The sequence below is a fragment of the Oncorhynchus gorbuscha genome, linkage group LG06 (assembly GCF_021184085.1).
Source record: "Oncorhynchus gorbuscha isolate QuinsamMale2020 ecotype Even-year linkage group LG06, OgorEven_v1.0, whole genome shotgun sequence".
NCBI lineage: Eukaryota > Metazoa > Chordata > Actinopteri > Salmoniformes > Salmonidae > Oncorhynchus > Oncorhynchus gorbuscha.
This window is the reverse complement of record NC_060178.1, coordinates 107,166,172-107,180,289: the sequence shown is the minus strand read 5'-3', so window position 1 is coordinate 107,180,289 and position 14,118 is coordinate 107,166,172. Positions and strand designations below refer to the sequence as shown.

General features: G+C 40.1%; 1 protein-coding gene across 1 annotated transcript in view; it reads left to right on the top strand.

Annotated features, from left to right (window-relative positions):
• Positions 1–14,118, top strand: part of LOC124038794 (collagen alpha-1(XIX) chain-like) — a 78,945-nt gene that overhangs the window by 16,748 nt on the left and 48,079 nt on the right. The window contains exons 2-3 of the mRNA XM_046354857.1: positions 11,018–11,068; positions 11,895–11,939. Coding sequence (XP_046210813.1) covers positions 11,045–11,068; positions 11,895–11,939 — 69 coding nt within the window. The 5' untranslated portion in view covers positions 11,018–11,044. The remainder of the gene's footprint in view (positions 1–11,017; positions 11,069–11,894; positions 11,940–14,118) is intronic.

Sequence of the window (14,118 nt, the reverse complement as noted above, 5' to 3'; positions counted from 1 at the left end):
CTATCTAACAGTGCAGTACTATCTAACAGTGCAGTAGTATATAACAGTGCAGTAGTATCTAACAGTGCAGTAGTATCTAACAGTGCAGTAGTATCTAACAGTGCAGTAGTATCTAACAGTGTAGTAGTATCTAACAGTGTAGTAGTATCTAACAGTGCAGTAGTATATAACAGTGCAGTACTATCTAACAGTGAGGTAGTATCAAACAGTGCAGTAGTATCTAACAGTGCAGTAGTATCTAACAGTGCAGTAGTATCTAACAGTGCAGTACTATCTAACAGTGCAGTACTATCTAACAGTGCAGTAGTATATAACAGTGCAGTAGTATCTAACAGTGCAGTAGTATCTAACAGTGCAGTAGTATCTAACAGTGCAATACTATCTAACAGTGCAGTAGTATCTAACAGTGCAGTACTATCTAACAGTGCAGTAGTATCTAACAGTGCAGTAGTATCTAACAGTGCAGTAGTATATAACAGTGCAGTAGTATCTAACAGTGTAGTAGTATCTAACAGTGCAGTAGTATCTAACAGTGCAGTAGTATCTAACAGTGCAGTAGTATCTAACAGTGCAGTAGTATCTAACAGTGCAGTAGTATCTAACAGCGCAGTAGTATCTAACAGTGCAGTAGTATCTAACAGTGCAGTAGTATCTAACAGTGCAGTAGTATATAACAGTGAGGTAGTATCTAACAGTGCAGTAGTATCTAACAGTGCAGTACTATCTAACAGTGAGGTAGTATCTAACAGTGCAGTAGTATCAAACAGTGCAGTACTATCTAACAGTGCAGTAGTATCTAACAGTGCAGTACTATCTAACAGTGAGGTAGTATCAAACAGTGCAGTAGTATCTAACAGTGCAGTAGTATCTAACAGTGCAGTAGTATCTAACATTAGTATCTAACAGTACAGTAGTATCTAACAGTGTAGTAGTATCTAACAGTGTAGTAGTATCTAACAGTGCAGTAGTATCTAACAGTGCAGTAGTGTATAACAGTGCAGTAGTATCTAACAGTGCAGTAGTATCTAACAGTGCAGTAGTATCTAACAGTGCAGTAGTATCAAACAGTGCAGTACTATCTAACAGTGCAGTAGTATATAACAGTGCAGTACTATCTAACAGTGAGGTAGTATCAAACAGTGCAGTAGTATCTAACAGTGCAGTAGTATCTAACAGTGCAGTAGTATCTAACATTAGTATCTAACAGTACAGTAGTATCTAACAGTGTAGTAGTATCTAACAGTGTAGTAGTATCTAACAGTGCAGTAGTATCTAACAGTGCAGTAGTGTATAACAGTGCAGTAGTATCTAACAGTGCAGTAGTATCTAACAGTGCAGTAGTATCTAACAGTGTAGTAGTATCTAACAGTACAGTAGTATCTAACAGTACAGTAGTATCTAACAGTGTAGTAGTATCTAACAGTGCAGTAGTATCTAACAGTGCAGTAGTGTATAACAGTGCAGTAGTATCTAACAGTGCAGTAGTATCTAACAGTGCAGTAGTATCTAACAGTGTAGTAGTATCTAACAGTAGTATCTAACAGTAGTATCTAACAGTAGTATCTAACAGTGCAGTAGTGTATAACAGTGCAGTAGTATCTAACAGTGCAGTAGTATCTAACAGTGCAGTAGTATCTAACAGTGTAGTAGTATCTAACAGTAGTATCTAACAGTACAGTAGTATCTAACAGTACAGTAGTATCTAACAGTGTAGTAGTATCTAACAGTGTAGTAGTATCTAACAGTGTAGTAGTATCTAGCAGTGCAGTAGTATCTAACAGTGCAGTACTATCTAACAGTGCAGTACTATCTAACAGTGCAGTAGTATATAACAGTGCAGTAGTATCTAACAGTGCAGTAGTATCTAACAGTGCAGTAGTATCTAACAGTGCAATACTATCTAACAGTGCAGTAGTATCTAACAGTGCAGTACTATCTAACAGTGCAGTAGTATCTAACAGTGCAGTAGTATCTAACAGTGCAGTAGTATATAACAGTGCAGTAGTATCTAACAGTGCAGTAGTATCTAACAGTGCAGTAGTATCTAACAGTGCAGTAGTATCTAACAGTGCAGTAGTATCTAACAGTGCAGTAGTATCTAACAGCGCAGTAGTATCTAACAGTGCAGTAGTATCTAACAGTGCAGTAGTATCTAACAGTGCAGTAGTATATAACAGTGAGGTAGTATCTAACAGTGCAGTAGTATCTAACAGTGCAGTACTATCTAACAGTGAGGTAGTATCTAACAGTGCAGTAGTATCAAACAGTGCAGTACTATCTAACAGTGCAGTAGTATCTAACAGTGCAGTACTATCTAACAGTGAGGTAGTATCAAACAGTGCAGTAGTATCTAACAGTGCAGTAGTATCTAACAGTGCAGTAGTATCTAACATTAGTATCTAACAGTACAGTAGTATCTAACAGTGTAGTAGTATCTAACAGTGTAGTAGTATCTAACAGTGCAGTAGTATCTAACAGTGCAGTAGTGTATAACAGTGCAGTAGTATCTAACAGTGCAGTAGTATCTAACAGTGCAGTAGTATCTAACAGTGCAGTAGTATCAAACAGTGCAGTACTATCTAACAGTGCAGTAGTATATAACAGTGCAGTACTATCTAACAGTGAGGTAGTATCAAACAGTGCAGTAGTATCTAACAGTGCAGTAGTATCTAACAGTGCAGTAGTATCTAACATTAGTATCTAACAGTACAGTAGTATCTAACAGTGTAGTAGTATCTAACAGTGTAGTAGTATCTAACAGTGCAGTAGTATCTAACAGTGCAGTAGTGTATAACAGTGCAGTAGTATCTAACAGTGCAGTAGTATCTAACAGTGCAGTAGTATCTAACAGTGTAGTAGTATCTAACAGTACAGTAGTATCTAACAGTACAGTAGTATCTAACAGTGTAGTAGTATCTAACAGTGCAGTAGTATCTAACAGTGCAGTAGTGTATAACAGTGCAGTAGTATCTAACAGTGCAGTAGTATCTAACAGTGCAGTAGTATCTAACAGTGTAGTAGTATCTAACAGTAGTATCTAACAGTAGTATCTAACAGTGCAGTAGTGTATAACAGTGCAGTAGTATCTAACAGTGCAGTAGTATCTAAGAGTGCAGTAGTATCTAACAGTGTAGTAGTATCTAACAGTAGTATCTAACAGTACAGTAGTATCTAACAGTACAGTAGTATCTAACAGTGTAGTAGTATCTAACAGTGTAGTAGTATCTAACAGTGTAGTAGTATCTAGCAGTGCAGTAGTATCTAACAGTGCAGTAGTATCTAACAGTAGTATCTAACAGTGCAGTAGTATCTAACAGTGCAGTAGTATCTAACAGTGTAGTAGTATCTAACAGTGCAGTAGTGTATAACAGTGCAGTAGTGTCTAACAGTGCAGTACTATCTAACAGTGCAGTAGTGTCTAACAGTGCAGTAGTATCTAACAGTGCAGTACTATCTAACAGTGTAGTAGTATCTAACAGTAGTGTCTAACAGTGCAGTACTATCTAACAGTGCAGTAGTGTCTAACAGTGCAGTACTATCTAACAGTGCAGTAGTATCTAACAGTGCAGTAGTATCTAACAGTGTAGTACTATCTAACAGTGCAGTAGTGTCTAACAGTGTAGTACTATCTAACAGTGCAGTAGTGTCTAACAGTGCAGTACTATCTAACAGTGCAGTAGTGTCTAACAGTGCAGTAGTATCTAACAGTGCAGTACTATCTAACAGTGTAGTAGTGTCTAACAGTGCAGTACTATCTAACAGTGCAGTAGTGTCTAACAGTGCAGTAGTATCTAACAGTGCAGTAGTGTCTAACAGTAGTATCTAACAGTAGTATCTAACAGTGCAGTAGTATCTAACAGTGCAGTAGTATCTAACAGTGCAGTAGTGTCTAACAGTAGTATCTAACAGTAGTATCTAACAGTGCAGTAGTATCTAACAGTAGTATCTAACAGTAGTATCTAACAGTAGTATCTAACAGTGTAGTAGTATCTAACAGTGCAGTAGTATCTAACAGTGTAGTAGTATCTAACAGTGCAGTAGTATCTAACAGTAGTATCTAACAGTGCAGTAGTATCTAACAGTGCAGTAGTATCTAACAGTGCAGTACTATCTAACAGTGCAGTAGTATCAAACAGTGCAGTACTATCTAACAGTGCAGTAGTATATAACAGTGCAGTACTATCTAACAGTGAGGTAGTATCTAACAGCGCGGTAGTATCAAACAGTGCAGTACTATCTAACAGTGCAGTAGTATATAACAGTGCAGTACTATCTAACAGTGAGGTAGTATCAAACAGTGCAGTAGTATCTAACAGTGCAGTAGTATCTAACAGTGCAGTAGTGTATAACAGTGCAGTAGTATCTAACAGTGCAGTAGTATCTAACAGTGCAGTAGTATCTAACAGTGTAGTAGTATCTAACAGTAGTATCTAACAGTAGTATCTAACAGTAGTATCTAACAGTGCAGTAGTGTATAACAGTGCAGTAGTATCTAACAGTGCAGTAGTATCTAACAGTGCAGTAGTATCTAACAGTGTAGTAGTATCTAACAGTAGTATCTAACAGTACAGTAGTATCTAACAGTACAGTAGTATCTAACAGTGTAGTAGTATCTAACAGTGTAGTAGTATCTAACAGTGTAGTAGTATCTAGCAGTGCAGTAGTATCTAACAGTGCAGTAGTATCTAACAGTAGTATCTAACAGTGCAGTAGTATCTAACAGTGCAGTAGTATCTAACAGTGTAGTAGTATCTAACAGTGCAGTAGTGTATAACAGTGCAGTAGTGTCTAACAGTGCAGTACTATCTAACAGTGCAGTAGTGTCTAACAGTGCAGTACTATCTAACAGTGTAGTAGTATCTAACAGTAGTGTCTAACAGTGCAGTACTATCTAACAGTGCAGTAGTGTCTAACAGTGCAGTACTATCTAACAGTGCAGTAGTATCTAACAGTGCAGTAGTATCTAACAGTGTAGTACTATCTAACAGTGCAGTAGTGTCTAACAGTGTAGTACTATCTAACAGTGCAGTAGTGTCTAACAGTGCAGTACTATCTAACAGTGCAGTAGTGTCTAACAGTGCAGTAGTATCTAACAGTGCAGTACTATCTAACAGTGTAGTAGTGTCTAACAGTGCAGTACTATCTAACAGTGCAGTAGTGTCTAACAGTGCAGTAGTATCTAACAGTGCAGTAGTGTCTAACAGTAGTATCTAACAGTAGTATCTAACAGTGCAGTAGTATCTAACAGTGCAGTAGTATCTAACAGTGCAGTAGTGTCTAACAGTAGTATCTAACAGTAGTATCTAACAGTGCAGTAGTATCTAACAGTAGTATCTAACAGTAGTATCTAACAGTAGTATCTAACAGTGTAGTAGTATCTAACAGTGCAGTAGTATCTAACAGTGTAGTAGTATCTAACAGTGCAGTAGTATCTAACAGTAGTATCTAACAGTGCAGTAGTATCTAACAGTGCAGTAGTATCTAACAGTGCAGTACTATCTAACAGTGCAGTAGTATCAAACAGTGCAGTACTATCTAACAGTGCAGTAGTATATAACAGTGCAGTACTATCTAACAGTGAGGTAGTATCTAACAGCGCGGTAGTATCAAACAGTGCAGTACTATCTAACAGTGCAGTAGTATATAACAGTGCAGTACTATCTAACAGTGAGGTAGTATCAAACAGTGCAGTAGTATCTAACAGTGCAGTAGTATCTAACAGTGCAGTACTATCTAACAGTGCAGTAGTATCTAACAGTGCAGTACTATCTAACAGTGCAGTACTATCTAACAGTGCAGTAGTATATAACAGTGCAGTAGTATCTAACAGTGCAGTAGTATCTAACAGTGCAGTAGTATCTAACAGTGCAATACTATCTAACAGTGCAGTAGTATCTAACAGTGCAGTACTATCTAACAGTGCAGTAGTGTCTAACAGTGCAGTAGTATCTAACAGTGCAGTACTATCTAACAGTGTAGTAGTGTCTAACAGTGCAGTACTATCTAACAGTGCAGTAGTGTCTAACAGTGCAGTAGTATCTAACAGTGCAGTAGTGTCTAACAGTAGTATCTAACAGTAGTATCTAACAGTGCAGTAGTATCTAACAGTGCAGTAGTATCTAACAGTGCAGTAGTGTCTAACAGTAGTATCTAACAGTAGTATCTAACAGTGCAGTAGTATCTAACAGTAGTATCTAACAGTAGTATCTAACAGTAGTATCTAACAGTGTAGTAGTATCTAACAGTGCAGTAGTATCTAACAGTGTAGTAGTATCTAACAGTGCAGTAGTATCTAACAGTAGTATCTAACAGTGCAGTAGTATCTAACAGTGCAGTAGTATCTAACAGTGCAGTACTATCTAACAGTGCAGTAGTATCAAACAGTGCAGTACTATCTAACAGTGCAGTAGTATATAACAGTGCAGTACTATCTAACAGTGAGGTAGTATCTAACAGCGCGGTAGTATCAAACAGTGCAGTACTATCTAACAGTGCAGTAGTATATAACAGTGCAGTACTATCTAACAGTGAGGTAGTATCAAACAGTGCAGTGGTATCTAACAGTGCAGTAGTATCTAACAGTGCAGTACTATCTAACAGTGCAGTAGTATCTAACAGTGCAGTACTATCTAACAGTGCAGTACTATCTAACAGTGCAGTAGTATCTAACAGTGCAGTAGTATCTAACAGTGCAGTAGTATCTAACAGTGCAGTAGTATCTAACAGTGTAGTAGTATCTAACAGTGTAGTAGTATCTAACAGTGTAGTAGTATCTAACAGTAGTATCTAACAGTGCAGTAGTATCTAACAGTGCAGTAGTATCTAACAGTGCAGTAGTATCTAACAGTGCAGTAGTATCTAACAGTGCAGTAGTATCTAACAGTGCAGTAGTGTATAACAGTGCAGTAGTATCTAACAGTGCAGTAGTATCTAACAGTGCAGTAGTATCTAACAGTGTAGTAGTATCTAACAGTACAGTAGTATCTAACAGTACAGTAGTATCTAACAGTGTAGTAGTATCTAACAGTGCAGTAGTATCTAACAGTGCAGTAGTATCTAACAGTGTAGTAGTATCTAACAGTAGTATCTAACAGTACAGTAGTATCTAACAGTACAGTAGTATCTAACAGTGTAGTAGTATCTAACAGTGTAGTAGTATCTAACAGTGTAGTAGTATCTAGCAGTGCAGTAGTATCTAACAGTGCAGTAGTATCTAACAGTAGTATCTAACAGTGCAGTAGTATCTAACAGTGCAGTAGTATCTAACAGTGTAGTAGTATCTAACAGTGCAGTAGTGTATAACAGTGCAGTAGTGTCTAACAGTGCAGTACTATCTAACAGTGCAGTAGTGTCTAACAGTGCAGTACTATCTAACAGTGTAGTAGTATCTAACAGTAGTGTCTAACAGTGCAGTACTATCTAACAGTGCAGTAGTGTCTAACAGTGCAGTACTATCTAACAGTGCAGTAGTATCTAACAGTGCAGTAGTATCTAACAGTGTAGTACTATCTAACAGTGCAGTAGTGTCTAACAGTGTAGTACTATCTAACAGTGCAGTAGTGTCTAACAGTGCAGTACTATCTAACAGTGCAGTAGTGTCTAACAGTGCAGTAGTATCTAACAGTGCAGTACTATCTAACAGTGTAGTAGTGTCTAACAGTGCAGTACTATCTAACAGTGCAGTAGTGTCTAACAGTGCAGTAGTATCTAACAGTGCAGTAGTGTCTAACAGTAGTATCTAACAGTAGTATCTAACAGTGCAGTAGTATCTAACAGTGCAGTAGTATCTAACAGTGCAGTAGTGTCTAACAGTAGTATCTAACAGTAGTATCTAACAGTGCAGTAGTATCTAACAGTAGTATCTAACAGTAGTATCTAACAGTAGTATCTAACAGTGTAGTAGTATCTAACAGTGCAGTAGTATCTAACAGTGTAGTAGTATCTAACAGTGCAGTAGTATCTAACAGTAGTATCTAACAGTGCAGTAGTATCTAACAGTGCAGTAGTATCTAACAGTGCAGTACTATCTAACAGTGCAGTAGTATCAAACAGTGCAGTACTATCTAACAGTGCAGTAGTATATAACAGTGCAGTACTATCTAACAGTGAGGTAGTATCTAACAGCGCGGTAGTATCAAACAGTGCAGTACTATCTAACAGTGCAGTAGTATATAACAGTGCAGTACTATCTAACAGTGAGGTAGTATCAAACAGTGCAGTAGTATCTAACAGTGCAGTAGTATCTAACAGTGCAGTACTATCTAACAGTGCAGTAGTATCTAACAGTGCAGTACTATCTAACAGTGCAGTACTATCTAACAGTGCAGTAGTATATAACAGTGCAGTAGTATCTAACAGTGCAGTAGTATCTAACAGTGCAGTAGTATCTAACAGTGCAATACTATCTAACAGTGCAGTAGTATCTAACAGTGCAGTACTATCTAACAGTGCAGTACTATCTAACAGTGCAGTAGTATCTAACAGTGCAGTAGTATCTAACAGTGCAGTAGTATCTAACAGTGCAGTAGTATCTAACAGTGTAGTAGTATCTAACAGTGTAGTAGTATCTAACAGTGTAGTAGTATCTAACAGTAGTATCTAACAGTGCAGTAGTATCTAACAGTGCAGTAGTATCTAACAGTGCAGTAGTATCTAACAGTGCAGTAGTATCTAACAGTGCAGTAGTGTATAACAGTGCAGTAGTATCTAACAGTGCAGTAGTATCTAACAGTGCAGTAGTATCTAACAGTGTAGTAGTATCTAACAGTACAGTAGTATCTAACAGTACAGTAGTATCTAACAGTGTAGTAGTATCTAACAGTGCAGTAGTATCTAACAGTGCAGTAGTATCAAATCAAATCAAATCAAATGTTATTTGTCACATACACATGGTTAGCAGATGTTAATGCGAGTGTAGCGAAATGCTTGTGCTTCTAGTTCCGACAATGCAGTGATAACCAACAAGTAATCTAACTAACAATTCCAAAACTACTGTCTTATACACAGTGTAAGGGGATAAGGAACATGTACATAAGGATATATGAATGAGTGATGGTACAGAGCAGCATACAGTAGATGGTATTGAGTACAGTATATACATATGAGATGAGTGTGTAGACAAAGTAAACAAAGTGGCATAGTTAAAGTGGCTAGTGATACATGTGTTACATAAGGATGCAGTCGATGATGTAGAGTACAGTATATACATATGCATATGAGATTAATAATGTAGGGTAAGTAACATTATATAAGGTAGCATTGTTTAAAGTGGCTAGTGATATATTTACATCATTTCCCATCAATTCCCATTATTAAAATGGCTGGAGTTGGGTCAGTGTCAATGACAGTGTGTTGGCAGCAGCCACTCAGTGTTAGTGGTGGCTGTTTAACAGTCTGATGGCCTTGAGATAGAAGCTGTTTTTCAGTCTCTCGGTCCCAGCTTTGATGCACCTGTACTGACCTCGCCTTCTGGATGATAGCGGGGTGAACAGGCAGTGGTTCGGGTGGTTGATGTCCTTGATGATCTTTTTGGCCTGTGACATCGGGTGCTGTAGGTGTCCTGGAGGGCAGGTAGAAATGTTATTGAGTCACCATGTTCATGTTACTTCAGGGGACACTGGAGCAAAACCAAAAGGAGTGTTTCTTATTGGACACGTACAAAGCGAGTACTTCCTGTTTCACTCTGTTATGTAGGGGTTTCTTCCGCTTTGTGCCTCCTTAACACAACCCACGTACTGTGTTGGAGGAGAGGGTTAATGAATGAACTTCAGTACTGTAAATTCTTTAAATTGCACAAATCTAGCAAAAGCTTAGGGCCACAGGTTTCCTTCAAACTTAAAACCTGTTCTCCTGTAGATACTCTGATGCTGTGGTTAGTTTAGCGCTGTCTTGCAGCCGTTTAGCTTTGCCTCAGATTACACACTGATGACAGACAGCACATACACTGAGTAGTGGAGAGGAGACCGGGGCTACACCCCCCCCGCCCTGGCCCCATAAACACTAGTCAGGCAGGACTATCCAGACTATCTCTGGTATATCCAGGCTACTCCTCAAGCCATCAGGATGTTGTAGTTGCTTTGGTACTCACATTAGTGTTTGAATCTACAGAGGCCGGAGGGTTAAACAAGTGTTACTGCTCTCCTCTTTTGTTTAGTGATCACCAGGCAGCCCCAGATATTGATATCTCCCATGTAGTGATCACCAGGCAGCCCCAGATATTGATCACTGCATGTAGTGACCACCAGGCAGCCCCAGATATTGATCACTGCATGTAGTGACCACCAGACAGCCCCAGATATTGATCACTCCATGTAGTGACCACCAGGCAGCCCCAAATATTGATCACTGCATGTAGTGACCACCAGGCAGCCCCAGTTATTGATCACTGCATGTAGTGACCACCAGACAGCCCCAGATATTGATCACTCCATGTAGTGACCACCAGGCAGCCCCAGATATTGATCACTCCATGTAGTGATCACCAGGCAGCCCCAGATATTGATCACTCCATGTGAGTGACCACCAGATAGCCCCAGATATTGATCACTCCATGTAGTGACCACCAGGCAGCCCCAGATATTGATCACTCCATGTAGTGACCACCAGGCAGCCCCAGATATTGATCACTCCATGTAGTGACCACCAGGCAGTCCCAGATATTGATCACTCCATGTAGTGATCACCAGGCAGCCCCAGATATTCATCTCAACCATGTTGCATTTAAGGGCTTATGAACAAAGTAATACTGTCTGCCTGGTCCAGGCCTACAGGACTGACTGTTAGACTAGAGTCACAGAAAACACTCAGGCAGACACACACACACACACACACACACACACACACACACACACACACACACACACACACACACACACACACACACACACACACACACACACACACACACACACACACACACACACACACACACACACACAAGACCTTTTTGAGTGTGTAAGGCTAGAAGTGTGTTAACGGAGGAGAAAGCTGGCTCTGACTGAGATGTGTGTGTTTGCAGGGTGTCCCCTATGTGGAGGGCAATGGGATGAGCAGTCTGTACAAACTGCAGGTAAGAACTTCACTGTACTCGTCCTCATCAGGTGTTGCCGACGATGCAACTAGCATCACAGTGCTAGTCAACAGTTGACATGTTACTTATAGTCTTGTTTGTTGAGCCTCGGTAGGGTGACCCTCAAAGTAAAGGTTACCACATTCCCCTATATACCGTGGGCTACTGTAGATACCATATCATCAGATACCATGTCATCAGATATCCTGTCATCAGATACCATGTCATCAGATATCCTGTCATCAGATACCATGTTACCAGATACCATATCATCAGATACCATGTAATCAGATACCATGTCATCAGATATCCTGTCATCAGATACCATGTTACCAGATACCATATCATCAGATACCATGTAATCAGATACCATGTCATCAGATACCATGTCATCAGATATCCTGTAATCAGATACCCTGTCATCAGATATCCTGTAATCAGATACCATGTCATCAGACACCCTGTCATCAGATACCATGTTACCAGATACCATATCATCAGATACCATGTAATCAGATACCATGTCATCAGATACCATGTAATCAGATACCATGTCATCAGATACCCTGTCATCAGATACCATGTAACCAGATACCATGTAATCAGATACCATGTAATCAGATATCCTGTAATCAGATACCATGTCATCAGATACCCTGTAATCAGATACCATGTCATCAGATACCCTGTCATCAGATACCATGTTACCAGATACCATATCATCAGATACCATGTAACCAGATACCCTGTCATTAGATACCCTGTCATCAGATACCATGTCATCATTGTGTTGAATGTTATGATGATAATACTAGTTTCTCCACAGAGTGGAGGAGCCATCTCAGGACCCCCTGGAGCACCAGGTGCACAAGTAAGTATCTCATCATCTACTGTCTCATCATCCATCCTCCTTCCGTCACATCATCCTGCTGTATCATCCTCCTTCTGTCTCATCATCCATCCTCCTTCTGTCTCATCATCCTACTGTCTCATCATCCTACTGTCTCATCCTCCTTCTGTCTCATCATCCATCCTCCTTCTGTATCATCATCCTACTGTCTCATCCTCCTTCTGTCTCATCATCCTACTGTATTATCCTCCTTCTGTATCATCATCCAGCTGTCTCATCCTCCTACTGTCTCATCATCCACCTGTCCCCTTCTCCTACTGTATCATCCTCCTTCTGTCTCATCCTCCTACTATCTCATCCTCCTACTGTCTCATCATCCATCCTCCTTCTGTCTCATCATCCTGCTGTCTCATCATCCTACTGTCTCATCATCCATCCTCCTACTGTCTCATCATCCTGCTGTCTCATCATCCTACTGACTCATCATCCTTCTGTCTCATCATCCTACTGTCTCATCATCCTACTGTCTCATCATCCTACTGTCTCATCATCCTACTGTCTCATCATCCTGCTGTCTCATGATCCATCCTCCTACTGTATCATCATCCTGCTGTCTCATCATCCATCCTCCTATTGTCTCATCATCCTGCTGTCTCATCATCCTACTGTATCATCCTCCTTCTGTCTCATCATCCTGCTGTCTCATCATCCTGCTATCTCATCATCCTACTGCCTCATCATCCTGCTGTCTCATCATCCTACTGTCTCATCATCCATCCTCCTTCTGTCTCATCATCCTGCTGTCTCATCATCCTACTGTCTCATCATCCTACTGTCTCATCACCCTACTGTCTCATCATCCGACTGTCTCATCATTCATCATCATTCTGTCTCATCAGAGAGAGAGAGAGAGAGAGAGAGAGAGACTGACTGAGAGAGACTGACAGAGAGAGAGAGAGAGAGAGACTGACTGAGAGAGACTGACTGAGAGAGAGAGAGAGAGAGAGAGAGAGAGAGAGAGAGAGAGAGAGAGAGAGAGAGAGAGAGAGAGAGAGAGAGAGAGAGAGAGAGAGAGAGAGAGAGTCTGAGCAGTGGCCTGACTCTGTTCTCTCTGCATTGTGCCTCTGTGGCGAGGTGTGGTGACCTGATTTACTTATCAAAGCCACTGAGCTCTGCCCTTATCAGTCTGTCTGTAATCTACCTACAACCCTAGGAGACTTTCCCTCTTCCATCATAACGCACAGACACTCCGCTCATAGGACCTGCAGGGGTCCACAAAGAGAACTCCCTGTCTATATCTAACATGTACAGTACTGCTGGGTATATCATGAAGTGGTTTTGCACTCCCAGAGATCATTTACTGAATGTTAAATATATTATCTGTCAGGTATTTTAACTGTTTGTAATGGACACTTGTTAAATGTATTTTTGTTAAATGTAATGTATTTAATGTCAATTGTAATAGTTTATAATGTAATTTTAGGTCTGAGTTGGACCCTAGGAAGATTAGCTGTCGCCATGGCATCAGCTAACAGGGATCTTAATGAAACATTCAATTAATTCTAGAAGAATTAAGAAATAATTAAAATGACGAGTTAAAATGGAGAACAATGAAAGCAACAGGCTACATTAAATTATACAATATGTCTAATTTAGTTTAGTTCCAATTAGATTTTGCTGTTTGTTTTATGTTGCACTCTGTTAACTTTTATTGACAATAAGTCTGACTTTATGACTATAACTGTACAGCTGCCAGTGTATATAAACAGTACAGTCATTTCCTGTATTAAACTTGACACTTTCCAAAAGTTAAAGTAATTGATGCTAAAAGCCTTAACAACAAAAAAGCCATATCTCTTAAAGGGTTTTAGAAGGGCCTCCCAAGTGAAGCAGTGATCTAAGGCACTGGATCACAATGCTTGAGGCGTCACTACAGACCCGGGTTCGATCCCAGGCTGTGTCACAACCAGCCGTGAAAGGGAGTCCCATAGGATGGCGCACAATTGGCCCAGCGTCGTCCTGGTTAGGGGGGGAGGCTTTACTTGGCTCATCGCACTCTAGCGACTCCTTGTGGTTGGCTGGGTGCCTGCAGGCTGACTTTCCTCCGACACATTGGTGCAGCTGGCTTCCGGGTTTAGCGGGCGGGTGTTAAGAAGTGCGGTTTGGCGGGTCATGTTTCGGAGGACGCATGACTCGACCT